The sequence below is a fragment of the Anabrus simplex genome, chromosome 1, assembly GCF_040414725.1.
Source record: "Anabrus simplex isolate iqAnaSimp1 chromosome 1, ASM4041472v1, whole genome shotgun sequence".
In the NCBI taxonomy this organism is placed as follows: domain Eukaryota; kingdom Metazoa; phylum Arthropoda; class Insecta; order Orthoptera; family Tettigoniidae; genus Anabrus; species Anabrus simplex.
This window is the reverse complement of record NC_090265.1, coordinates 1613727981-1613755610: the sequence shown is the minus strand read 5'-3', so window position 1 is coordinate 1613755610 and position 27630 is coordinate 1613727981. Positions and strand designations below refer to the sequence as shown.

At 38.1% G+C, this 27630-nt stretch overlaps 1 protein-coding gene across 4 annotated transcripts in view; it reads left to right on the top strand.

Annotated features, from left to right (window-relative positions):
• The window catches only part of LOC136858597 (tether containing UBX domain for GLUT4), a 265079-nt gene that overhangs the window by 198782 nt on the left and 38667 nt on the right, over positions 1–27630 (top strand). For all 4 annotated transcript variants that reach the window (XM_067138272.2, XM_067138275.2, XM_067138273.2 and 1 more), the window contains exons 6-7: positions 2121–2254; positions 9420–9643. In XM_067138272.2, the coding sequence (XP_066994373.2) occupies positions 2121–2254; positions 9420–9643 (358 nt within the window). The remainder of the gene's footprint in view (positions 1–2120; positions 2255–9419; positions 9644–27630) is intronic.

The window sequence follows — 27630 nt, the reverse complement described above, 5'->3', positions numbered from 1 at the left end:
TCTAGACGTAGGCGTACTTGGAATGTAACACTTGGAACACTTATGACAGCAACACGACGCACACGCAACAAGATGCAGCACACTCCCGGCTACACTTGAAGACATATCCAGCCCACACATTTTGAATTTACCTGAGCACAAATGCAAGTGTGAAGAGGGGACTCTATCAACCTTTCTTTAATTTCAAAACTTCATCCATAGCATGACATGCCTCAACAAGGAACCTGGAAATTAGTATTTATCAGCAACATCATACAAGAATGAACAAGCTGCAGAACCTCAGTCGATTACGCTCCCCGCAAAATTGCGGCCCAACAAAGCACCTTGATTGAGTATTCACAACGGTTGGTCTCAGTGCCGACATGCTGCAAAGACGTTTCAACTTAACACCGAAACCTCAGTGATCCTCTATTCTGTAGGAACTGTATTTTCAACCTCTGTTATACAATTTTTGGAGTGTGTGGCATTCAAGGGACTCCAGCAAGCCAAGCCCTTCATTGCACCATATGTATATATGTATATTGTTTGACATAATGTTGGCAGCAGCACAGATTTTTGAATGGAACTCGAATGAGTCTAAGCCCCATATTGTACCATATGTATATATCTTAAGCAATATTATATTAGAATAAGGCATTCTTGTTAAATTAGTTTTAGTAATGTTTTACGTACTATCGCTATTAAGCAGGTTCACCAACAGCTGATGACCTTTTTACAGGTCGAAACCGGTACTGTTTCAATGTAGATAACTTCAAACATTTTGTAATAAAGTATTGATTAGGTGGAAATCTCATTCTTCATACTTGCAACCCATACAGTGTCACTTTCCACCGCTTCTTCTTCTTCAGGTTCGTAGTTTTCTGTGTCACTTTGCCCATCAGTGGACGCGTCGGTGTCAGTATCTTGTAATAAATGTTCCACTATTTCATCGTCACCAATATAATTCAACGTCTTTCTTGACCAAGCCATGTTCTCGTCACATGGAACAGTTTACCACCATACACAGATCAATTTACAAAATTTATCAGAATATGGACAATGGAGTTCGCCGAACAAATGTACCGTAACGACAACTCTCAAATTTAGTAATTTCAATGTACCTGTCTGTCTGTTAGGTCATCAGCCCAGAGGCTGGTTGGATCCTCAAATAGCACCACCAAAGGTTATGCGGTTATAAGGAAACCCCAAAAACCAATGGCAGCACCAAAATTAAGCGTACTAGGCAAGATGAGGAGTGAGGTAGTTAGCCATTGCTTTCCTCACTGGGTCAGAAAGTACTATTGCAGCACGACTGACCCTATGAGCAGCACCTTTCACAACACTCAGATGCACTAGTCATGCTCTGAATGTCACTACTCAGCACTACCCATACCCCAGCAACTTCCATATTGTCACAGCCATGGATGTTGACTGGGACTTCGGCGGAAGCTACACTTTACTCTGGCCTGTGCTAAGAGATGGATGCAAAAGTACTGTATCCACCAAGAAATGACAGCAGGCTTTCAATGTACATATACACAAATAAATTATTTATGAAGAATTTGGCGCGGACCACATGAGGCAACTCGAGACAGCTGTCAGACTGCCGCCTAGGAGCGAACTACCAGACTGGCGTGAGACCGGATAAAAATGAATAGGACAACAATAATTACATCTAATATGAATGGAATTAGTTTTAAATTATGATAGTAGATGGCAGAAGTGATTAAGAATAGCCAGACGCCTATAGGCAGCTAAACCAACGTAAGAACACATTTAGAATTACAAGAATGCCTAAAGGCGTTCAACCCAATACTCGTGCGACAGCTTGTGACACCTTTAGGCCTCAAACCCAGTTAACATGAAACCAAATTTAACATTGAATGCTGAGATGTTTGCTATCCTTCACACTTATGATCAGGAGTTGGACACTCTACATCTGATCTACCGAGGCAGATCCTCATTGATGCTGTTCCATTGTATTTTCCTAGTTAAAAATTATTGTAAGGAAAGTTGTACTCCTTGTGCATGTTAATTTGAACATTGAAGATAAATTTATTTGGTTAAAAACCCTGCTTGTTATGATAGGAAATAAGTTAGCATCCCACATTATGTACAATGTCATGCTTGTGCTGTTTCAGCTTGGAGAGAGGAACGCTATTGTATTTAGTCCTAGTATGGCCCAAGCGGTTTCGTATGAAGATCTCCCTGATGACTTCTTTGATCATACAGTGGAGGATGTGCGCTCTCTTTATAGAGATCTGAGACGACAAAGGTATCTTTCATTTTCTTACTTTCTGGAATGCTTTATGAAAGTTTCACTCGATCTTCTCTTCTCAGCTTGTAATAATCTGAAGTGTAGTATGCTGCCATCTTGAAATTGCTTGCTGTTTATGAAGTGAGTGAACGGTAGCCATACTGATTAACTTTGCACTGGGCAAGTTGGCCATGTGGTTAGAGACAGCGCAGCTGTGAGCTTGCATCCGGGAGATTGTGGGATGAGCCTTAATGTTGGCAGCCCTGTAGATTGTTTTTCTTGGTTTCCCATTTTCACACCAGGCAAATACTGGAGGTGTAGCTTAATTAAGGCCATGACTGCTTCCTTCCCCTCTTAGGCCTTTCCTATCCCATCATCATATGACCTATCTGTGTTGGTGCAACGTAAAACACATTGTAAAAAAAATTAACTTTGCTGATTATGACCAATTATATATTATTTTTGTACTAATCCTTCAATTGTTTTAAGACTTAAGAGGTTGATATAAATAGGGAGGAGAATTTACTCCCTTTAAGTAACAGTTTTATTGTTGAAAAAATAACAAACATTTTCATGACTTTCATTGATAGCTCTAGTGCTTGAATCATTTTGTATGATACATGTTTCTGTAGATTAACAGCTCCCACAAGCAAAAAATTTGCTTGTAGATGAATGAGACCATACATACGATCAGTGAAAAAATAAGATATACTCCCCTCTCTTATTTTGAGCCATCTACTGATTCCTGGTGCAAGATGGAAGAGTATTCTTCTCAGAGAGTATCAGAAGATTATGGACAATCGTCAGCTTCTGATCACCTCAAAAGCTTTCTTAGAAGATTAATTCAAGATCCTCACCTCATAGAATGAAGACTGGAAATAAAATTGCCCTTCACAATGCCAAAGCTTGCCCAGCATCCTGGAGAAAGCTCCTCATTACGCAGCACTAAGCAACATCGATGACCTTCAACCGAATCTGGTCTGCCATGTGAGGTGCGTAGATGCTTTCCATGACTGAGGAAAAACATCTTACCACCATATGACTGTTGTGCTAAGAAGCATTCCATTCAGCATGTACAGCGGAGACTACAGTGATTTCCTGACTGCGACAGCTTCTGATGTAGGTTACATAATCAATCTAGATGTTTTAGTTCATTTAGAATAGGTTCTCGAGTTTGAATTCTCGAGCATTACCTACAGTGATTTTGTGACTTGGATGTGATCTGAATTGTTGTTAATGGTTCATGTTGTGGGTTACTGTAGTCACGTCATCGTTCGTGAACCATGAGCATTGGCTGAGTGGCCTCGTAAGTGGCCCTGAGAGACAGTATACCAGTTGTTATGGAATGGGAGTGGGTATCTCAGACATAGTCTGATTCATGGCCTTCCTTGGGCTCAGGCAGCTAGGACTGTGCAATCTACTGGCGGCCTCTAACCCATTAGAGGAGATATCCTCACTGGGACTATGTGTAAGTAACAATAGCATCGTGTTTCACAGAATTTTCACAGAGTACACTCAGAATGGTTTAAGTAAGCCTCAGACCTATGGGAGTAACACAGTTCCACTCCCAATTGACAGGCAAGGGACTCCTTGGAAACAACTTGGCAAACAGTCAATATTAATAGGGCTTATGGAAGAAATAAAGTAAAACTGGCTGAGTCAACAAAGAGAATGCATCTGAATGTGTTAGGATTTAATGACATTCGGATAAGGGGAGTTAACGAGGAAGATATTGGGGATTATAATATGTCCTTGATGAGTGTTAAAAAGTGTGGGGTAGGACTGTTCATATGGAATACTATTACAGGCAACATAGTTTGTTAGGCATGTAAATGGTGGAATGAATGAATGATCTGGGTAGATATGGCAATTGGAGGAAATACAAGAAGAATTGTCTCAGTGTAATCGCCATGTGAGGGTGCAGATGAGGATGAAGTTGACAAGTTTTATGAAGCATTGAGTGGACGACGTAATCAGGGCCAACAGTAAGGATAGGATAGTAAACGGACGATTTCTACGTGAGAGTTGGAAATAGAACTGAAGGTTAAAAGAAAAGTGATTGTTATGGAAGCTAATAGGAATGGAAAGCATTTGCTTTATTTCTGTGCGAGTATGGGATTAGTAGTTATGAATACATTGTTGAAGCACAAGGCTATTCACCGCTATCCACCCGTATGGAAAACCTGGGAAACAGGGAAATGTCAGGGAATTCGATAATTAACGGGAAAACCTGGAAATGTCAGGGAATTCAGGAAAAAATCTGGAAATTCATTCTTCTGCCAGATAAAATTGACATACCGTATTTATCCGTGTAATACAAACACATTTTTCAGTTTTTATAACATTAATCTAGGGCATGTCTTTTATGCCAGGAATAAATTTTAATGAAAAGGTAAAATGTGATCTCAAATATGAAGTAATCAATAATATCAATAGCTATATTATTGATCGATGGAATTTTCAATGTTTTGATCTGCTTACTATTGAATATTCTGTGTTGTTGGGGAATGGTGAGCTCGTTGAATTAGACCTATATTGCGTTCTCAGTTTTTTCCAGTAATGTTTCCAGACTCCGAAACAGCTTTGAAAGTTCAACTGCACAGAACAAAAGTTGCATATATAATCACTCATGGTTTGGCTCTCTATTTCCATAAACAAGTTCTTGAGATGGGTAGTAAGTGCACACATTTCACCGTTGGGTTTGACGAGTCACTGAATGAAGTTTCTCAGATAGGCCAAATGGATCCTGTAGTTCATTGTTTCAATCCTGATACTAATGAAGTATGCACTTCTTATATTGATTCCATGTTTCTTGGTCACTCTACCTACTCAGATTTGTTTAATGGTTTTTTGCAAGCATAACAAGGACTCTATCTAAAAAAAATTACAAATTTCAGTGGATGGTCCAAATGTTAATAAAAAGTTCCTTCAGGATTTTGGTAATTTATTAGATGATCTAGATGCTCCTATTTTGTTGAACATTGGATCTTGTGGCTTGCATACTTTGTACAATTCATATAAAATGGCAGTAAAAGAAACCCAGTGGAATATTGCAGAGTTTCTTCATGCTCTTCACTTCTTGTTTTGCTACGCTCCTGCAAGTCGTGCTGATTATTTACATTATTCAGGTTCAAATGTATTTCCTTCGAAATATTGTGCTATAAGATGGCTTGAAAATTTTCAAGTCATTGAACATGCTATAGATATCCTACCTAATGTTGAAAAATATGTGGAAGGAACAGAGACAAGAAAATCCCAAGCTGTAACAGCTTCAAAATAGTATCAACTTCACTTAAAGATAAGGTTCTTAAGGCCAAGTTGTCATTTTTATTATCACTTCTTGGAGATTTGGAACCATTCCTAAAAGTTTGACAGATCTCCCATTTGCATCACTCCTTTATGAATCTTTCATTGATGATAAATAACATGACAAGGTTTATTAAGTCTGAGTCACTGCAGTCTTCAGGAAATCTCCTAAAACGTATTTAGACAGTAAAGAAAATCTTCTGCCTGCATCTAAAATTGACATAGGTTTTGCTGCTAAAGCAGCACTTCGTGGCAATCCTGGATTAAATGATAGAGATGTATTAGTGTTTTGCACACATTATGTGAGAGGAATAGTAGCTTTGTGCAAATAGTTACTGGAAAGGTCACCGCTGGCATATCGTCGTCATCATCTGCAGTTTCCAGCTGTTGGCCACATCTGCTCACCGCTAGCATATAAACTGACTAAATTAATTTCTTGTTTCGATCCAAGTGTAGCCAAGTAGCCTCTAAGCATCAGACTGCTAAGGATAGCTTTAAATGCCTTTGTTGAAAACAAATGGATCTCGGGTAATGGAGCCATTCATGTACAAAGGGAGTTCACTTCTGTTTGTGAGAATGATACTTTGAAAGAAGTGAATTCTTTGTATTCTAAAGACGAGAGGTTAGATCACTTTTGGCTTCGCAGTGTTCTTCCAATAGTAAATTTGAGAACAGAAAAGTTGGCTTCATTTCTCAAAATGATACTAATATTGTTTCTTGGAAATGCTTCACTTGAATGTGGTTTTCCTGTTAATAAAGAAATTATAGTAGAGAACATGCTACAAGTATCCCTTGTAGCACAAAGAATAATACATGATTCTATCCCAAACCCTGGTGGAATTGAAAAGGTCTCCATTAATAAGAACATGCTCCATGCTGCAAGGGGTGCTCATGCTTTGTACGTTCAAAATCTAAAGGAGAAACGTGAAATATTGGAAGTAGAAGATTATTTGCAAAAAATAAGAGAAAGGCCGCTTTGTTGCTGAAAGAATTAGAAGAAAAGAAGTGGAGGGTGATGGCAGAAGCTCGAGTCGTTGGTGGCTACAAAGAAGTTTCTTCGCTGAAGCAGTAATAGTAATACATTTTTAAAAAACTTAAAGTGAATTTAATTAGACTAAATTAAACTTCCAAGTTTTAATACGCACATTAATTGCTTATTTATTTTTTTGGAAGTTTTAAAAATGTGTTTTAATATTACTGACACTTCCTTTATAATTATGTTTTTTGTCATCATGTGTCAGGGAAAAAACTGGTTCTTGTGTCTGGAAAACAGGGAAATGTCAGGGAATTTTAAAATCTGGATTTGGTGGACACCCTGTAAGAGGGTAGAGGCACCAGATCCCTAAGAGATAATATTGTAACCAACTTTGAATTCAGGAAATCTCTTATAAAATGCGTGGGTTTACCAGGGATTTTTTTTTATGATACAGACCACCGTCTGATTTGTAGTGAACTAAGTATCTCTAGGCCCTGGATAAAGAAAGTGAAAACTGTCTGCAGAGGAATAATGGTAGAAAATCTCCAGGACAAGGAAATTAAAAGCAAATGGATATGATTAGTGAAAAGTTCAAAACAATATTTTTTTTACAAGTTGCTGTACGTCGCACAGACACAGATAGGTATTAAGAAACAATGTTAGGTTTATGGTCCACATCAATACACATCACATTACAAGAGAAAACTATTTAATATAAAAACATATTAAACATATTTTGGGACATGTTTCTTCTCTGTTTGAGACTTCTTCAGCCATAAAATCACGTGGTAGATTACAAAACTCATAGTTCAGAAATTGAAAAAAATGGAAGAACCCAATGCCTTTTTAAGAACTATTTGAGATATTCTAAAGATAGAAGAAATTTGGAACAAGGAGACCCTACCCGAAGATTGGAAAATAGCTTTGATCCATCCATTACACAAAAAAGGCAGCATGAAGAACATCAACAACTACAGAGGAATATCTTTGCTACCCGTGACTTACAAAATTCTATCACTTGCCATCCTGGAGCGTTTGGAAGCACAAATCGAACATCAAATAGGTGAATACCAAGGAGGGTTCAGAAAAGGTCGCTCAACAGCTGAACAGATCCAAAATCTCAAAACGATCATCAGATATTGTACACTAAGGTCCAAGCAGTATGTGTCTGTCTTTGTGGACTTTAAGAAAGCGAACGACTCCATTGACCGGGAAGTCCTGCTAAACATCTTAAATGAATTTGGAGTCGATTTGAAACTGCTGGCATTAATTAGAGCCACCCTGACCGATACAAAATCCAAGGTGAAGTTCCACGGATGTCTCTCGCATTCCTTTGACATCAAAACAGGAGTCCGACAAGGTGATGGGCTATCCCCGATACTTTTCAACTGTGTTCTTGAAAAGATCATCAGAACCTGGCGGGTGAGATTACAGGAAACCAACTACAGTCCATTGAGAATAGGAACCAAATGCAAGGGGATCGCAACAGACTGCTTAGCATTTGCCAAAGATATTGCTGTTCTCTCAAACAACATAGAAACCGCTAGAGCTCAAGTTGAAATTTTAAAGGAAATTGCCGAACAAACTGGTTTGCAGATATCGTTTGAGAAAACAGAAGTAATGACTAACATCAAAGAGGCTCCACCAAAACTCCATACAAAATACGGGGACATCACCCGAGTAGACAAATTCAAATACCTGGGTGAGATCATCATGAAAAATGGACTGGACAAAGAAGCACTTCAGGAGCGAGTATGCAAACTGGAAATAGCCTACCAAACATCCCGCACAATCTACAACAAAAAATGCCTTTCCCAAAACACCAAGATACATCACTATGAAACAGTTCTGAAACCAGTAGTTCTATATGCAGCCGAAACCCTGTCTCTAAATGCCAACAAAGGACTCCTTGAAGAACTGGAGATAAGAGAACGCAAAATTGTGAGAGGAATCTTGGGATCAAAGTACAGACATGGAATACATCAAAAGAGATCCAACAAGGAAGTCTACAGCAAAGTAGAGAAAATTACCGTCACAATCAGAAAAAGATGGGCACTATTTTACGGTCATCTGAAAAGAATGGACGGAAGAAAGTTAACTAAAGAAATCTTTCACTTTTTTGATTCAAACCCCAAAACGACAATTCCCTGGTTTAGAAATACCAAAGAAGACCTGCAAATGCTACATATCTCAGCTGAAGACGCCCTTAACAGAGATCTCTTCCGCAAGAAAATATTGACGAACGGGCTAAACCGAGACGAGCAACCGAAGAGAAGACACGGTGCCCCTTGGACAGAGGAGCATAAGCAGGCCCACTCACAAAGAATGAGGGAAATTTGGGCTCTAAAGAAGGCCAAGTTCAGTGTCAAATGCAACAAGACTTAACGTGGTCCTTGATGGCCCCAGCGAATTATATATATATAATGTATGATATTTGAAAGGTCAATTCATGCAGGATCTGTAGGTGCATAGAACATCACTTTGTTCTAACAGATGACTGCTGCATGATGTCTCACACATGTTACTTCCTGCTCTTGGGTTCTTAGTTAGAATTGACATGTGATTTGTTGGATTTTAACACTTTGTATAGAATCTTTTAACTATACTCCATCTGTAATATAGAGTACAGTAGGCCTGTGTTATGACATTGATGAGGAAACTGGAATCCTAATAGCTGGCAGCTCCCTGTACTCGAAGGTATTAGTTAAAACAGCTTTTACTGTACATTGGAAATATTCTGTAGTTGGGAATAGTATACATATTTTTACTGTTGTGTGTATTATTTACTTTGACTAACTTTTAGAAAACAAATTGTGTGCCGCCTTGATCCTTGACATTTGTTTTCATGGAAGCATATTTCAAGAAACCTGAATATACAACATTCTGTCTATTTATTTCCAGGGCTGAACTAGAAGATAATCCTTTTACCACAAAAGCAATGAGGGATTTAAATGAAGCAAAGAGGATTTTGAACCATCTCCATCAGTACCGTAGAGTTGTGTTGCGGATCCAGTTTCCCGATCAAATTGTACTCCAAGGAACATTCACTCCCTTGGAAACAATTTCTACTGTTGCAGAGTTTGTGCGAGGATATTTGGAAGAGCCATCGATGCCATTCCATCTTTGTAAGGATAATTGAATTTTTTTTTTTCTTTTCTTTTTCATCTGGCTCGAAACACAATCATATCTCATAGCCCAGTTTCTTTCAAGTAAGTTCAGACTCTTGCAGCATTCCTTAGAAATAATGTTTGAATTATTTTTGTGAGTGAATATTATTTTAACTCAGAACTGATGCTTTTTATAAGAATGTGCATCTCTTCCATTCTTCTTTGTTGTCTGAATAAAATTATTTAATTTTCTTACCTAATTGTATTTAGTGAAAATTTTTAAACTTAAGCCAAGTATTAAACATGTTTAATCACAACTTGTCTGCTCCTGCGAGAGCAACAGATTTATCTGCAGTTTTAAATGATCTGCCTTACCGATCATATCTTTCAGTTTATGGTTGTAATATTAGCCGATGGATGTTAGGAGCATATAGGGTGTGCCTTTGGTTAAACTTAACATAGGAAGTTAGAGTTTAAAAATAAAGGCTTTTACTTGAAAGCACTGTCTCCACACTGCTGTTCTTTCGAGAGGTTTGTTAGCTTTGTGGATGTTTGTATTCTAGCTCGTGTGGATATTATGTCCTAAGAATATTTTCAAAACGAGTGTAAAATAGTCAGAATTACTAAACAGTGATGATGAATACTTGGAAATGAGCAATAAAAGGTTGCATTTGACTAATTTGACCATTTTCGGTCCTCAGTTGGTCCGTATTAACTAAGTTCATATATATATACTACGGGTGATGGTTTGGTCTGCCCTATCAAAAAAAAGAAGGGGGGTGGTTTTGGACAGCGAGCAAAGTGAAACTGATGCAAAGAAGTGCAAATATAATATAAGTGATATGACTAGGGACCTCAGAAAATGGTGAATGAAAATAAAATGAGTGGAGAAAATACTTTAAAAGGTGGTTAAAAAGCAATAACAAGGCAAAGCAATAACGTGGTAAATAAAGTTGTTAAATAAGCTGTGATAATTTTAATTTTTAATGCAACATAAAGCAAACATTCTGTATATGTAAGGAACAGAATTCAACAACAGGGAATCTTACTGGTCAAGAATCAAGAACATGAAGAGTTTCCAAGAAAAAGTTAGATCCTGGTCCCCTTTGACAGTCAAGGTTTACCCAAGGTTTATTAAAATCAATTTCACTGCAATAGCTAAAAGTGGTACACTTTTCTCTTCCACTTAGGGATATCTTTACATAACTCAAAGCACACAATTGCTTGGATTCACAGTACGCGGTCGACATTTACAGATCCATGGGTAAAAGCTAAAAATAAAATGAAGTGTGGTGAAATGTTTTCGTATCAGAAGGGCAACAAATTCTTGCATGGAAGAAAAAAAGAACTGTATGATGCTCAGTACTTTTCATTAAGGCACAATGGAAGATATGACTGCAGTGTCCTCGCAAGTTCCCAAACAAACTGCCCATAAATAAACCAAATGTCACTTTGGATTGCACCAAACATCTGGGGAGATTGGTCCGAAGTGACTATCATGTTGCTTCATATCCCTTCATGCAGCAAAGAAGTGGTTTGAAGGTAGGATAGTAAATGCTTACATATATTTCACATAACAATTTTTAGGAAGTAACTTATTCTCCGTTTAGTCAAAGAAAGGATTGTTGCTAAGGGGAGAAATGCAGAGGAGAGAACAGGCAGGAGGATTAAAAAAAAAAAAAAAAAAAAAAGAGCTGCCGGATCCCCTTGAGAGGCTTCAAGGACGTTGTTTCATGGATTGCAGATAGAAAAAATGTTTTTGTGGCTTGTGTTGTCTGCAAGACCCAGAGAATTAAGGTTAAGAAAAAAGATTATTTACTGCTGTAAACTTGCACAGCAAAGCCATTCCCACATCCTAAAACATTATTTGAAATGTATCACACCATTCAAAATTATTAAGTTGTAGTACAGAAGACTCGTGAACCATATACTGTATATAATAATTATATCACAAACACTAGTAATACGAGGGGCGTACTTTGTTTTACACTTTATTTCTTGTACATCCGGTTATGGTTCACATTTCACTTTTGAAGGTGGTAATGTGTAACTAGTGTCTTATGCCATCGTTTGGTAGCAGCACACACACAGGGGCCAACGAATGCACTCGTCATAGCCATTTCATAACACTGTCAGTGTACGAGCAGACAACATGGAAAGCAACAGTCAGGGACAGCGCTGTACGATTTTGTTCCTATGGAAAGAAGGTGTGACCACTGCAGAAATTCATCAGCGCTTGGTGCCAGTCAGTGAAGAACATGCACGTCACAGAAAACAGTTTACAACTGGGTGAAAGGTTGGAAAACAGGGTGCACATTGGTGGACAAGGGAACCAGTTCTTGAAGGAATGTGACAGTGTCAACACCAGCCAACATTGCCAGAGTTGAACGGGCCATCCAAGGAAACAAATGCATCACATTTACGGAAATGGAGGCAGCCACAGGAATTAGCTGAAACACCCTGCAGCGGATTGAGCACGGCCACTTACAGTTGGGGAAGGTGTCATCCACGTGGGTGCCTAGACACTTGTCTACAGAAAAAAAGCAGAGGCGTGTGAATGTGTGCAGAGAACTTTTGCAAGGCCATGATCATGATCCAGCCGACTTATTGGCTAGGCTTGTAACTGGTGATGAGACATGGCTCCATTACCATGAGTCACAAATGAAACAACAGTCGATGCAATGGAAGCATGGGGGCAGTCCACAGCCAAAGAAATGTCGAACAGTGCCATCAGTAACATGAAGAAACCTTAGCGTGGTCACTGTTTAGTGGATTTTGCAGAACTGAACACAGCTGTCAAGGCATGGATACTAGTGTTGGCTACTGAATGCTTGATTTGAAGCAGTGTATCAATTCATTCAAGTATCCTAGTTAATCGATTCACAGGAACGGCCAGCTCATGGCTCACTAGCAGGACACTTGAATTTGGCAGGGAGCCGAGCTTCCGCTGCAGCGAGACAATGAATCATGGCACACCGAAAGAATCGTGGGGGCAAGCACGGCTCAGTGAGACACAAGATACACACGACTCCTTATCGGTACACTGGACACTGGCAGGGAGCCGAACTTCCTCTGAAGCAGTACATACAGAGCCATGGTACACTGAAAGAATCGTATGCTATAATGGACTCTCGAGCTCAGCTCATTTGAAAATAATACCCATTTGCATACACTGTCCTCTTCTTTCAGGGACGTTTAAATGATAGATGGATTTACTGTATTTGCAGTGTTAAAACGGTAGTCAAAACATAATTCTAAAGTAGCTAGTAAGTACGTAGGCTGTTAGGTTATACTATTTATTAGTTTAATGAATCTTTATATTATATCTTAGTTGACATTTTATAATTAATTAACTCGACTCTTGCCTGCCCTATGACTATGAGTCATACTCATGACCACTCCAAAGTACCTGTTTTATATTGGGAAGAATGGCTCAGTATTCTCTCAGTTCGTATGTCACATCGTTGCACAAGACTTCAATCATACGTGGACAGTAAGTGAGCCGACTGACGCAATAATTTAACCAACAGTATGTTGAATTAGAAAACCAGTGGGCTACTGTACATCTCGTTTAGCCTATACAAAATATGATGATTTAAAAAATCCTCTGCTGATAGAAAAATACATTTAAAAAATGACTGAGCGAGTTGGACGTGCGGTTAGTATCGCGTAGCTAAGCGCTTGCATTCGGGGGATGGTGGGTTCGAATCCCACCATCGGCAGCCGTTAAGATGGTTTTCCGTAGTTTCTCCATTTTCACACCAGGAAATGCTGGGACTGTACCTTAAGGCCATGGCTGCTATCTTCCTAATGTCAGACCTTTCCCATCCTGCGTCGCCGGAAACCTTCGATGTATTAGAGTGACTAACACTTTTTTCTTAGAAAGGAGTTCATAGTATGAAGACCAGATGGCAGCAGCGAGCACTGAATGCTGTTGCTGTTGTCTTACCAGTACATACTGCACAGATGCAGTAGGAGCAGTGACTCTAATGTGCCGTGAATCGGATCACTGTATCAGTTCAGTAGCGTGAACGGAATCAAATGAATCGATTCAGTAAAATGAATCGAATGTCCCATCACTAATGGGTACGCAGCACTCTGAAAGAATGGTTTCAGGAAGGTCTGGATCGACTGACACATCGATTGCAAAAGTGCATACAGTTACAAGGAGATTATGTTGAGAAGGTGGATGTCACAACTGATGTGTAATGTAGGTACTTAATTTGGGTAGGAAAAAAGTGTAAAACAGTATAGTACGCCCTTCATATAAAAATTGGTGGGCAGTTTTCTAAGCATATAAATATATACTATATTGTGCATATCTGTTAGTGATTTGTCATTTTAGACAATTACAGCAATACCCCCTGTGGTTGAGGGATGCAGGCGAAGAACATACCCACGGTATCCCCTGTCTGTCATAGGGGGTGACCAAGGGATGCTGAATTTTGAACCATAGATTATCTGTGATTAGTACCATCACGCGAGGAACACCACAAGTCGACTTTTCTTGTACCACTATGTGAATAATACCATGGGTCTGTGGGTGGATCACTATGGGTTTACGATACCTGTGCACAGTATCCGCCACTATGACGGAGGTTCCCCTCTGTCCAGGTTCGGTTGGAACACCCCAAGGAGAAAAAAGAGGCTATCTCACTGGGGTGTTTCAGCATCTGGTTGTGGACATCATGGGTCTGCGATTTGAGGAACACCACAGGTCTGGGTGATGTCTGTGATTTAGTACCACTGTATGAGCGATGCCATGGGTCTGTGTTGCCCATGATTAGTACCCATTATGTGAGGAACACCACGGGATAGTACGGGTCTCTGTGATTAGTACCACTGTGAGGAACACCATGGGTTTGCGGTGCCTATGACTGGTGACATTATGTATGAAACACCATAAATCTGCATTACCTGTGCGTAATACATTACCTGTCAGTGTAGTACCACAATGTGAGGAACACTGTGAATCTACATTACTTGTGATTGGTACCACTACATGAGAAATACCGTAGTTCTACTTTAATAGCGATAATTTTCATTACGAGGGGCCGTTAACCTGGATTTTGGACCCCTTTAGAAAACAAGCATCATTGATTCAGGCTTGTGCTTGATCAGTATACACCATATTTTTAAGTTAGTTTCGGGGAAGATGGGGCATTGCTGGTCAGATCCACTGATTGTTTTAAATTCATAATCATTGTTCGTAGTCTCTTTTCAAATTCTACTCAGTGGATTGATTTTGTAATTTTTTTTTTTTTTTACTTTTAATATTGTGGGTTGGATCCGCTGATTATTTTACATTCATAATCATCATTCTTCAACATCAAGTTTTGAATAATGGTCAGTGGATGAATTTTGGAATTTTAAATTGCCATTACATTTAATGTCTTTTCGTACCATATGCTAGGCCCTTTTAAACAAGCATCAGTTATAGCATTGAGATTGTTACTAAAGATTGAAATCGAGGAAGAGCTTCCTACAAACAACAACGTCAATCCCATCATCAGCCGAATCTCAGCGAAAGGAACTCTGGAGAAGGAAGTTGCCTGTAGGATTATGGGACGTGAAAGAGAAGCCAGCTGCAGGACATCATCTTCAGTATGGACATTGGAAGACACTTAACAGATTAAGATCTGGAGTGACACGTTGTAAAACCAACGTGAAAAGGTGGGAGTATGGTGATCAAGATTTGTGTGAGTGTGGTGAAAAGAAAGATCATGGACACCTTCTCATTTGTAGAAATCTATCTGAACCATGTAGTATGAAGGATTTGGTGGAAGCCAATGAATGTGCCATCTCGACAGTTGAATACTGGAAAAACAAAGTGTAAATAGAGTAGTTGTAAATATATTGTAGTGATTTCGGACACGGATAGATAAAATAAAATTATAGCATTAACTAGCTGGTGTACCCGTGCTTCGCTATGGAATTCTACAATGTATACAGAATTCTAGGTTAGGTAGTGTGCACGTTGTGGGTAAGATTGCATTAAATTGCTTAGCTCTTACCTGTTACCCCAGAAACACGATGGGTAAGTCGCCAAACATCTTTTCTCATGTAAAGACTGGGTTAGGAAATTTTCATTGAAATTAACATTTTCATTGTACGCCCTCTTGCCTACCATCAGTCACAATCAAGTTGGGGAATTTTAATTATAATGGCAGACACTCACTATCCACCTGCCTTTTTACATCCTCAGAAAGACTGTCATAGTGGTTTTCCCAACTGAAATCAACATAGGTCATTACAATAACGTCAGTAGGAATGTCTCCCTTAAAAGCAATGCTATTTTATGAAGCATCAAACGAAAAAGTACACACTTCCTCACTGTTTACGAACAATACTATGATGCGAATATAACAGTCCAAAGTTCCAGAGCTGGAATGACCGGGCCGCAGACTGCTGTGAACACTCCTCTGCCGTGTTCCGGTAAGTTTGCATACTGCTCATTCAAATCAGCGCGTCAGAGTAGGGATCGAATAGCTGGATTACTATGATGAACCAGTGCGTTACGTACCAGTAATATCAGAAAATTTATAAACTAGAGGAATGGCATGCTAATGGAGAAAGTTATCTAACTTCCCAGCTATTTCCCGCCAATATTCAGGCAGGCTGTTATATTCGATACGCAGAAGTAATCCCATCTATCGGAGATGAGTGGCAGCATAAGAGACAAGGAACATCACAAAGAACAATGGTCAATGTAATGTTATTGTTGATCAAATTGTACCATTCCATTGTTCTCAAAACATTTTGGCAGGATCGATTTACGCGCGATTACCCATAATGGAGTTAGATACAACACAAAAATTCTTGAATATCAAAGAAAACAGTATTGCGGAAATAAGGAAACAGTTGCGAGCATGATGCCAGTGCATATGACAAGAAAAGTGTTCAAAATTGTTGCGCCTAACACTGAAGAAAAAAACGCAAATGAATGCATACTGCTAGTTAACGGATGCAAATCTTATAAGAAGAAATATACGCGATATAATATTAAGACATATAAAGGAGAGAAGGAAAGAAGTTACTACAAGCCTTTATACGTTTAAACAACATAAATAATATAGTTGCGTCAAATACGCAAGGAATAAGGATTAAGTAAGCCATACATAGAGAAGACGGCATTGAACAAGCCTTGGCTTAGAAAACCAGAAAACTAATTTAACGCAACAGCTACAAATATTAATCCAACTAGCAATTAATAGCCATTAGAAGAAGATAAGACTATAGTAGACATCTTGGGATCTGTCTCATATCTAAAGAAAAGCCCATATTAAACCTGACTACAGACAATATATTAATGTTAGCAGGCTTAGTATTTGTCATAATGTCCTAGATGATGTCATATATGTACTTGATTCTGTTAAATGCGCAAGACAAGCTCAAGATGATTTTCTAAGAAGCAGAAGGATGACTGTTCGGGGCCATGCCAACCAAGATGACCGAAGGACAGAGCGATGTTCCCGTTAATGGCTCTTTGGAGCCCATTGAAGGATGGAGCCTGACCACAGCCGACAGGGGATCAAAACTAACATGTTCCCGACCGCTTAAAGGAAAGAAGTTAAGTTTCATATCACATTAAACATAACAGCTAGGTAACATGTAATGTAGTAGAGTTGGATTTTGTTGAATAGGGAATAGATCGATTGAATATTCAAAATAAACCAATGTAGTTATCGCGAGTGACTTGATAATATACAAATGTCGTGATGGAGTTGAGTACTCTTCAGAAGAAGAAACTAGACAATCCAAAGATAGGGAAAGTGACTTCAGTAGATATCAGTGTTATTTCGATAATGTTATATGATCATATCAGAATTTGCCGTTATATGAAGGCAATGATTAGGAATAGAATAGAGTAATATTTTAAAAGAAATGTAGGATATGTTTGTAATATGTTAAGGTTATGTCGTCACGCATAATTGAGAGGAGGTTAGATAGGGATATCAAAGCAGTATGAAGACATGTTAATGTTGTAAATGAAGTTCCTGATCCGAAGATGCATTTAAATGAGAAAGGAGTTAGTTATACGTTGATGTGAGATATTTGAGATGAATATGTGATATACTTCGAAGAGAGATGATATGAAATGGAAAGAGAAAGTTATGAAACGACGATACAAGAGAATATTGAAGAAATGGAATGAATATGTTGCTACAGTGACTTCATGAAAGAATATGAAATATTTTGAGGAGGTTATGAAGAATATTGGCGTAAACTCGGATCAAATATATTTTTGGAAGCAATAGTTGCATATTATTGATGGAGATTCCATATCAGATATTAAAGATAGCTTGACGTGACACTTATATGTAGAGTTTGTGATTTTTAGCATTTGCGATAAATGCAAAATACATCGAAACTTTGTCAGTGTATGTGCCCTCATCTTATATGACCTGTACGAGTGGTTTTTAGCGATTTTGAATTAGCGATAAAATGCGAAATTTGTTCAAAATGTGAAATTATGCAGTTTATGCAAAATAGATGCAAAACTGTCAGTTTTATACAAAATAAACATATATCTTTTTAACGATGCATTTTTCTTAAAAATAAGATGTATGTTGTTATTTATTTCAGGAGAAAGAATTATTACGGCGCCCATGGCGATCTTGAGGCGGTAACATACTTTGACAGACACTTCCGTCCTGGTGCACGGAACATTTATAAGTTCAATATCATGGTTAGTTGGTCAGAGAGATTTATTTTTTTGTTTTGTAGCCTACCCGATTTATGTCAGATGATACCTGAAGCTATTTTCTCTGTGTGGAATTCTCAGAAGTCAAAAGACCAAAAGTCAAAGAATATACACAGCGATGATTCCAAAGAAGATGAAAATTCAGACGAAAAGAGAATTGTGGTTCCTGCAAACAGGAATATGATGGAAATTCTGCAGCCATAACATGTGATGGAGCTTGCTCGCTCTGGTACCATAAAGACTGTGCAGAATTGAAACAAGGAAAATCTAATGTGGTTGTGTGGAGACTACAAAGCCATATTAGAAGAAATGAAATACAAGAGAAACATGACAAGAGATCATGGAGAAAATAGAAGGGATAGCGATAAACAACCCCAAAATAGAGGAATTATCAAGGAAAATAGAGAAAATGACTAATTTCATCCAACAAAAATTGAACATGACATTAGATAAAACACAAGAAGAAGAAGCAATAAATGTTCCATCTGAAAGAAACAATACAAAACAGACATTAGATAAAACACAAAAAGAAGCAGCAATAAATGTTCCATCTGAAAGAAACAATATAAAACTGACCCAGACAGTGAAAAAGGGAAAATATAACCACATCCCCAACTCAAATAGCACTATTTCTGAACACAGAGAAGAAGCAATTGCTGAAAAGGAAACACTGACTCCACCTCAAATACAGAACAGCACGAAAATTAACCTGGATAACAAGCAACACTCAAACGGAAACATAGAAGAGGAAAGAAACAAAGAGGGCTGAAGAGAAGTAAGGAATGGAAGAACACTACCCAGAAGTAACCAACAAGAAACACTGATTGGTACGAATCAACATGAAGACGAACTACGCGCAGCCGAAAAGACTGCCTGGCTCTTCCTGGGAAGGATAAATTAAAATTCCACACAGGAGACAGTCAAGAAATTTCTAATCAGAAATGGGATTGAAGGAAGTATAACCTGAGAAGAAATATCCAGAAGTGGACTCAATAAAGCATTTAAAGTTAGCATCCCCTTTAAATACATGAACTCAATATCAGACCCAGGGTTCTGGCCAGCAAATGTAATAGTCAGGCGCTATAGGTTCTTTCGGAGTCAACGGAGAACTGAGGGAGCCATCCTTGATTAACTCAACGAAGATACCCCAAGGGAGCAATAAAGTAACAGCAAGTGCCACAACATACATACCACAGAACAAAATGACAACCGAAAAGATAATTTCCAAGATAGCATGTAAAACTGCCTCAACCAACAAAACAGAAAAAGACAGCAAACATAATGAATACACAGGACTGCTATGGAACGTCGAAGGAATTAAGGGAGCAATGGCCTTAACACCAGATAACACCATAAGCAAGTACAACATAGTAATATTCACAGAAACTTTCCTGTTGGAAAACTGGCAACATCCACACTTCTATGGTACACATCTCATGGCAAGGAAAAAAAAGAGGAACTGGGAAGACCTTCAGGAGGAATATCCATTCTGGTGAAACCATCCTTGACACCGATCACCTTCACTACTCAATCCAACAATGCATTACTTGTGGAAACAAAAAACCTCACCATCATACCTGCTTACTTCCAACCATATTACAATGCTTTGGGCATAATAGATAAGCTTAGTGATCTAATACAAACCAGCAAAGGAAGCAAGCCAACCGTACTAGCAGGAGATTTGAATAGCAGAATAGACACTGATAACTACAAGGCAAAACTTATCATTGAAAAGCTCGGAGAACAGGGTTTCCTACTTACAAATAACAAGACTCCAACATATATATCCATCAACGGCAAGAGTACAATAGATCTATTATTTGTAAAGGGACAAAAAAGAGGGAAGATAAGACCAATCTGGACGAACTTATTGACACCCATACGGAAACACCACCCAGTGGAATTCACCATTTCCCATCCAAGAGACAAAAATCAAGATAATACACAGAAGATATCTAGGAAACTAAACATACATACACTGAAAGAAAGCCCTTGCAAACTAAAAAGCATAGAAACTAATAGAGAACGAAGAACTGTCAGAAGCCACAAGCCGGATAGATGATCTGATATTAACCTCTACAGAACCAATCAACATGAACGCTAAAGTGAGTAAAAAGTGGTTTGACAAAGAATGTTTCATCAAAAGAAAGAAAGTGCTAGGCAAGTTACACCAAGTGATACCGGGCGAGTTGGCCGTGCGCGTAGAGGCACGCGGCTGTGAGCTTGCATCCGGGAGATAGTAGGTTCGAATCCCACTATCGGCAGCCGTGAAGATGGTTTTCCGTGGTTTCCCATTTTCACACCAGGCAAATGCTGGAGCTGTACCATAATTAAGGCCATGGCCGCTTCCTTCCCTCTCCTAGCCCTTTCCTGTCCCATCGTCGCCGTAAGACCTATCTGTGTCAGTGTGACGTAAAACAACTAGCAAAAAAAAAAAAAAAAAAAAAAAAAACACCAAGTGAAGCTTAACATCCAAGACCCTACCCTACTAGAAATGTATGCGACTGAAAGAAAACAATACAAAGCATTGATAAAGGAAAATAAAAAAGCATACAGTGAGGAAAAAGCTCATCAACTGGCTGAAGAGGCAAAAAAAGGATCCATACATTGCACTTTGCCCACGACAAGCTCCACCAATACAGTACATAAATATGGCAGTCTGGGAAGACCACTTCATCAGCATTTTGAACAAAAAGGAAGAAACAGATTTACCTAACCACAGAACGGAAGATGGCAATAAAACAAACCCAATTGATTGGATACCATTTACAGCAGAAGTCCGAAAAACAATAAATAGAACAAAGAACAAGAAAACTGCAGGCCCAGACAAGATCTATAATGAGCATATAAAATCATCCATAGAATCACCGCTCCCTATATGGACGAAGCTATTCAATAAATGCATAGAGACCGGAACAATACCAGAACAATGGAGGAACTCCATACTTAAATTTATATTCAAAGGCAAAGGAGACCCAGAAGATCCCAACAACTATAGAGGCATTACACTAGAAAACGCTCCCTTTAAAATTCTCACAATATTAATAACGGAACGAGTAAAGAAACCTATTGATGAGATCCTCCCTGAAACTTGATTCGGATTCAGAAACAATAGATCGACACTAATGGCAGTGGAACTATTATTAGGCAACATAAAAGAAGCACTTGAAAAGAAAGAAAAGTTCTATTCCGTCTTTATGGACCTCACAAAGGCTTTCGACCAACTGGACGGAGGCCTAATCATATCCAAACTTGAAAACCTGTTAGGAAGAGAAAACGTATGGACAAGAGTAATCAAAGAAATATTACAATACAACACTATAAGGGTATCGGACGGCCTTTCCATTTCACATGCAATTAGGCAAATAAATGGTGTGCTTCAAGGGGACCCCATGAGTCCACTACTATTCATCCTAGCAACCGAAGAAATATTGAGGATAACGCAAGACAGAGAAGCCATTCACATTTTTGCGTATGCAGGCGACATAGTAGTAAGCTCCACAAATCTGCACAAACTACAGAGTGCCATAGATACAATTGTAAAATGGTGCCAGAACAACAACTTCTACATTAACAGCACAAAAACGGAAATGATGGTCTTTAGAAATGGAGGTAAGATACCTCACGGAACAGAAATTACTATCTCCAACAGCAAACTCAAAATAGTCAACGATTTCAAATATTTAGGGGTCACGCTACAACCTAGGGGCAAATGCTTTACAAAACACATAACAGAAAGAGCTGCACAAGCTATCCTAGCAATAAATAACATCAAGCATATATAAGCACTTAGCATGGAAACAGCAATGAAATTATTCGAGGCAAAGATTATTCCTATCCTATCATATGGCATTGAAATTATATGGCCTGACCTCACCAGGAAAAACCTAACTACCTTGGAATGAGTTAAAGCATACTTCCTGAAAAGAGCTTTGGGTGTATCCAAATCAACAAGATCCCGCCTAACATATGTACTAGATAGAGAATCATTTCTTCTAGAGGATTTGAAAACAACCTTCGTGCTCCCATCTACCATAGCAGCAGAACAAGAATTACAAAGTTTAAGGGACCGCCGCCTAGAAATTTGGCCAGAATTCTACAGCAGGGGTGCGATGATCGATAGGACCTGGACGTCAGCAAACTTTGAGATGAGACATGTACTAACGAGACTGTCTGTGCACGGCTTCCATCATCACCTCTGCAAAAACAAGGTGTACCACAATCCGATGAAGACTTGCATATGCCAACTATGTGAAAAAAACGTGTGATCGTTACCACATCGAACTGTGTACAAAGCAAACAAAAACCATAAGTGAATACGCAAAACTAAGTATTAATAGAAATAATATTTAAATTATTTCTTTTGTTGTACTATGCACATTTGTGCACACTTCCAGTATAAATATTTTCTCTGTGTACATAGTAACTGTGAGCTGAAGTACGGAAAATAAAAAGCACCTCAGTTTGCCGCTCATTGTAAACAATCACGGCGGCATCCAAGCGCGGCATGGATGAGGTTATTCATAACTGGCTTGAAAATAGTGATGTTGAAAGTAGAAATGATTCTCTGGAGAGTGAAAATACTTCTTCAACTGACAGTAATGAAAGCGATTCCGATTGTAGTTCCGAGATGATAGTGTCAATGGAAACTACGTGACAAAACCAGAATACAACAAGAGCGGGTGAAAAGTCTAGTAAAATGATGCTTGGAATTATGATCTTGTTGACAATAAGCCTGTTTCTGTAACATGCAAACCAGTTTCTTAAATTCACTGTATAGTGAGGAGGGGGTTGGGAAATAATCCGAAAGAAATGGACGTAGGGAATGAATTTCTAACCCCACAGCTCTGGGATCACGTTACTAAGGAAGCCAATGCCTATGCTTCCATATTTCTTGCTCTGCTTCCCTTGAAACCAGTAATACTTACGAACAAAATTATTAGTTTCATGTTACCATTGACGAGCTAAAAGCTCACTTTGCTCTGTGTATTGTTATGTATGTGATTAGTCAAATTTATGTTAAAGTGACGAAAAATACATAAATGGTATGCAAGGGAATATTTCCTTTCACAAGTAATGATGGACCAAAGGGTTAAATCATTATATGTGTGGAATATCTTTCACTGGCTAAAGAGCACTGCAAAGAACAATCAATCAAACAGCAAATAGACTTTCAAGAACACACGTTCATTCTCTCTGTGTTGACCCTTGATCATAGTCGGTTATTCTTGACTGGGGTGTTGAGCAGTAGTTCCTGTTTTAAAGTACGGTAGCGATTTATTTTATTGTCTGGTAGCCCTGGGTAGAAGCGAAGTGACGATCAAACAGCGTGCCGAGAGTCACAGATCGGGACATTTTTATGTAAGTGACACAGATAGGCCTATATTGATGTGCCGACTTTGCAATCAAAGACTTGAAGAAAAAAGTTTTGCAGTCCTTCCTTTGCCTCGTCAGCACTGCTGTGCATTTGGGCCTCCACAAACAGTGTTGATGTAGAATTATTTTGAGCAAGTACAAGATATTTGTAACTGATAGGCGGTCTCGAATGAAGGAGGACACCGTTTAAACAATTGGCATGTTGTACTTCAATCATCATTGAAATTCCTGTTCCCTGTAGGTGTGTTGTGATAAATACATTAAGAATAGTATTTTTCACTTTGAAATAGTGTTTGTAAATTTACAAATAGGCATATTCGTGTGTGTGCGTTAATACTTCTTGCAGTCTTATGTTGATGTTTATCTTATTTTCTATAGTGAATTCAAAGGTTATGGGCTCGGATCCCACTGGTGTCCGGTTGGCCATTTTTGTTCTGTACTTAACATCTCTTCAACACGTACTAAATGTACGTAACACGACCTAACAGGTTGAAAGTCGGTTTTGATTAGCCAAATTATGACTATTTTTAACCAATTTGTTACAGAACGGTAAATTTGAGAAATTTAGATGCTACCAAATGCTAAATTTTAAAAATCAGAACGCTAAATCTATGATTTTTAAATGCTATAAACCATGAACTCTACTTATATGGTGATATCGCAAGAATGAATTATCGAAATGAATCCTGTTAGGGTAAATTAGTCACTTGATTCCATATTTTCAACCTGATAATCCTACAGTGGAGTATTGTATTCTAAAATACGTGTTATGATGTTGATAGTTACGATTAAACATTCGTATGTCTTTCCAGTTATTTATATTGGATAATAGTTAGTTGCAATTCTTGACAACGGTATTCCCTAATATCTAGTTAAATTGTAGAAGATTGTAGATTGAATTTCCATTGCAGTTACGAATTTTTGTGGTTTTGATACATATTTGTCTTAATTTGAAGATTAAGTTGATGTTGAATGCAACAGTAGTTAATTTAGTAACTTACATGAACAGTAGCCATTGTTTGCTACAAAGATATATGAAACCTAACTTGCCTCTGTTAAGCACAATTTTATGAAACGACGAAAATGAATATGAGGAAAAACTAACTACCTCGAATAACTCATGAACTTAAGAAATTATGAGAGGATATCGATCAAATACTTAAGAACGTGTAGCTTAAAGAAGAATTGTTTGATTTTTACTGAATTTCCCATGATTATCTGCAAGTAATTCACATTTTACTTTTATTGATGAGATGTAATAAATTAGTTAATTTTTGTGTAAAATATTGTACATAACGAATGATGAATATGACATTGGTATATGAATATTTAATACCTCAAACTCAAAATACCAAAGCAATTTCATGATTTAACTAATTTTTCTCGTTTTTTAATTTTATTAATTCATATTTTTTTTATCAATAAATGATAGTATTTAAGACACGTTGATGTGTTATTTGGAACTGCAAGCAATGATAGAATTTAGAATTAAGGAATAGCTTAATCTTTTACATCGAATTTTGAAGCGATGCATTACCTGTAGACATTCATATGCGATTATGAGAAGTTCAAGGAATATTTGGATTGCGTCACTGCATCTTCTGGAACTCGCGTTAAAAATACAACCTACAACTTTACCCTTGGAGAAGAGTTAACCGGAGTTTTCTTATGCATGTCGCAAAACGTATAAGCTTTCAACATTGTAGGCCTTCAAATTTAGGTTTTTCTGACTCTGAAATACCACTGTTACCATAGTCGCCACAGTTAAACTGAATTAAACATAAATTGTCATAAATTGTATTCTCTATAACTTTTGTTTATAGGTTACTGCTTTTTGATAGGACCAATAACATGGGTGTTTAAAAATTAAATTTTAGGCGCCTTCCCCTAAACTACTATTTCTTGTTCCTTCTTCTTTTATGTCAACATAGGATCACTTTAGTCAGTCCGTCGTTCAGGTCTCTTTGAAGGGATTGTTCGGGCTTTGCGGTCCTCCCAGTACTTCTTCAGACGCTCTGATCTTCGTGCCCTTTCCTCAGTTGAAAATGTGCGTGTTGTTGGTTTGTTTTGTGTAAGGGTAAAGCGGAGGTTTGTATTCTTGAGTTTTGTATTCAATTTTATCTTATTTGTGGTGTCTTCTGTTGTAAGGCCTATTTCCTTCAGATCCTCTCTTACTTCTCTGATCCATTTACATCCTGTTGCGGTATTTTTTGAGACGAGATTGTGTTGTACTAGTTGTTTCAGAAGTCTCAAATCCTGCATCCTCATGATATGTCCAAAGAATCCCAGTCTCCTCTTACGCATAGTATCTGTAATGGGTTCTAGCTCTTTGTACACGACTTTGTTAGGTATTAACCGCCAATGTCCATCTTTCTGGTATTTTTTGTTGATGCAGGTTCTTCTAATCCTCCTTTAAATTTTCTGAAGTCTGTCAGTCTTTGATTGTTTATTCAGGTAAAAGAGTGTTTCTGCTGCATATGTAGCTTCCGGTTTTATAACTGTGTTGTAGTGTTTTATTTTTGTATTTATTGATAGACATTTCTTTTTGTAGATATCCCATGTTAATTTTTGTGCTTTAGCTAATCTATTTGTTCTTACTTGGATTGAGATTTTTTCATTTAAGTTATGTGTTATTACTTCTCCAAGATATTTAAACTGAGTTACTATTTTGATTTTATTACCGTTTATGGTGACTTCTTTTAGCTGTGTTGGTTTTTGGGGCATAATTTCTGTTTTTTCAAATGATATTTTGAGGCCAATTTTATTTGCAATGTTTTGAAGTTCTGATATCTGGGTTTTTGCTTCTTTTATGTCCACTGCTAGTAATGCTAAATCGTCAGCAAAACCCAGGCAATTTGTTTTGATTTTTCGGCCAATCTTTATTTTGGGGGGACATTTTCTAAACCATTCCCTCATTACCATTTCTAGAGCACAGTTAAATAATAGTGGTGAGAGCTCATCTCCCTGCCGTAGTCCAGTTTTAATTTCAAATGTCTCTGATGTTTCACCCCTCAACTTCACTTTTGATTTGTTATTGGTGAGAGTCAAATTTATCATGTTTATTAATTTGGGGTGTAGTCCAAGGTGTGTTAAAATTTTAAACAGAGATTCTCTATGGATGCAATCATAAGCTTTCTTCAAATCTACAAATGTAATCACCATATCTCTGTTTCTTCTCCTGTTATAGTCCATTATCAACTTAAGACTCTCGATCTGATCAGGACAGCTCCTCCAGGGTCTGAAACCTCCTTGATATTCTCCTAATTCTTTCTCAAGTTGTAATCTTATCCTATTAAGGATGATTATTGAAAATATTTTGTATGTTATGTCTAGGAGCGAGATTCCCCTGTAGTTATTAGGGTCGGTTTTGTCCCCTTTTTTGTGCAGTGGTTGAATGAGGGCTGTTGTCCAGTGTTCTGGTAGTTCTTCTTTAATCCAGATAGAGACAAGTTGTTGATGGAGGGGAACTTTTGCTGATGTTCCTGCATATTTCCAGATTTCCGCAAAGGTCTGATCTTCTCCTGGTGCTTTGTTGTTTTTTAATTTATTCCGAGCTTGGTAGACTTCCTTTATTGTGGGGGGATTGATGTTCTCTGGTGATGTTTTTATCGGGGTGTTGGTGTCAAATGAAGGAGTTCTGTAGGTTCCTCACAATTTAAAAGCTTGTTGAAATATTTAGCCAGAATTTCTGCACTGTCTTTATTGTTATGGGCCAGCTTACCATTTTCGTCCTTCATCAGTAGGGTCGGGGGTTCATATTTTTGGAGCTGCTTTCTGAAGGTTTTGTAGTAGTCCTTTGATTGAGTTTTACTGAACTGTTCTTCAATTAACTGCAGGGTGTCCGTATGTTGTCTTTTTATTCTTCTTAAGACTTGGGTAGTTTCTTTTCTCTGTTTTACTAGCTTTTGATAGGATATTTCTGTCT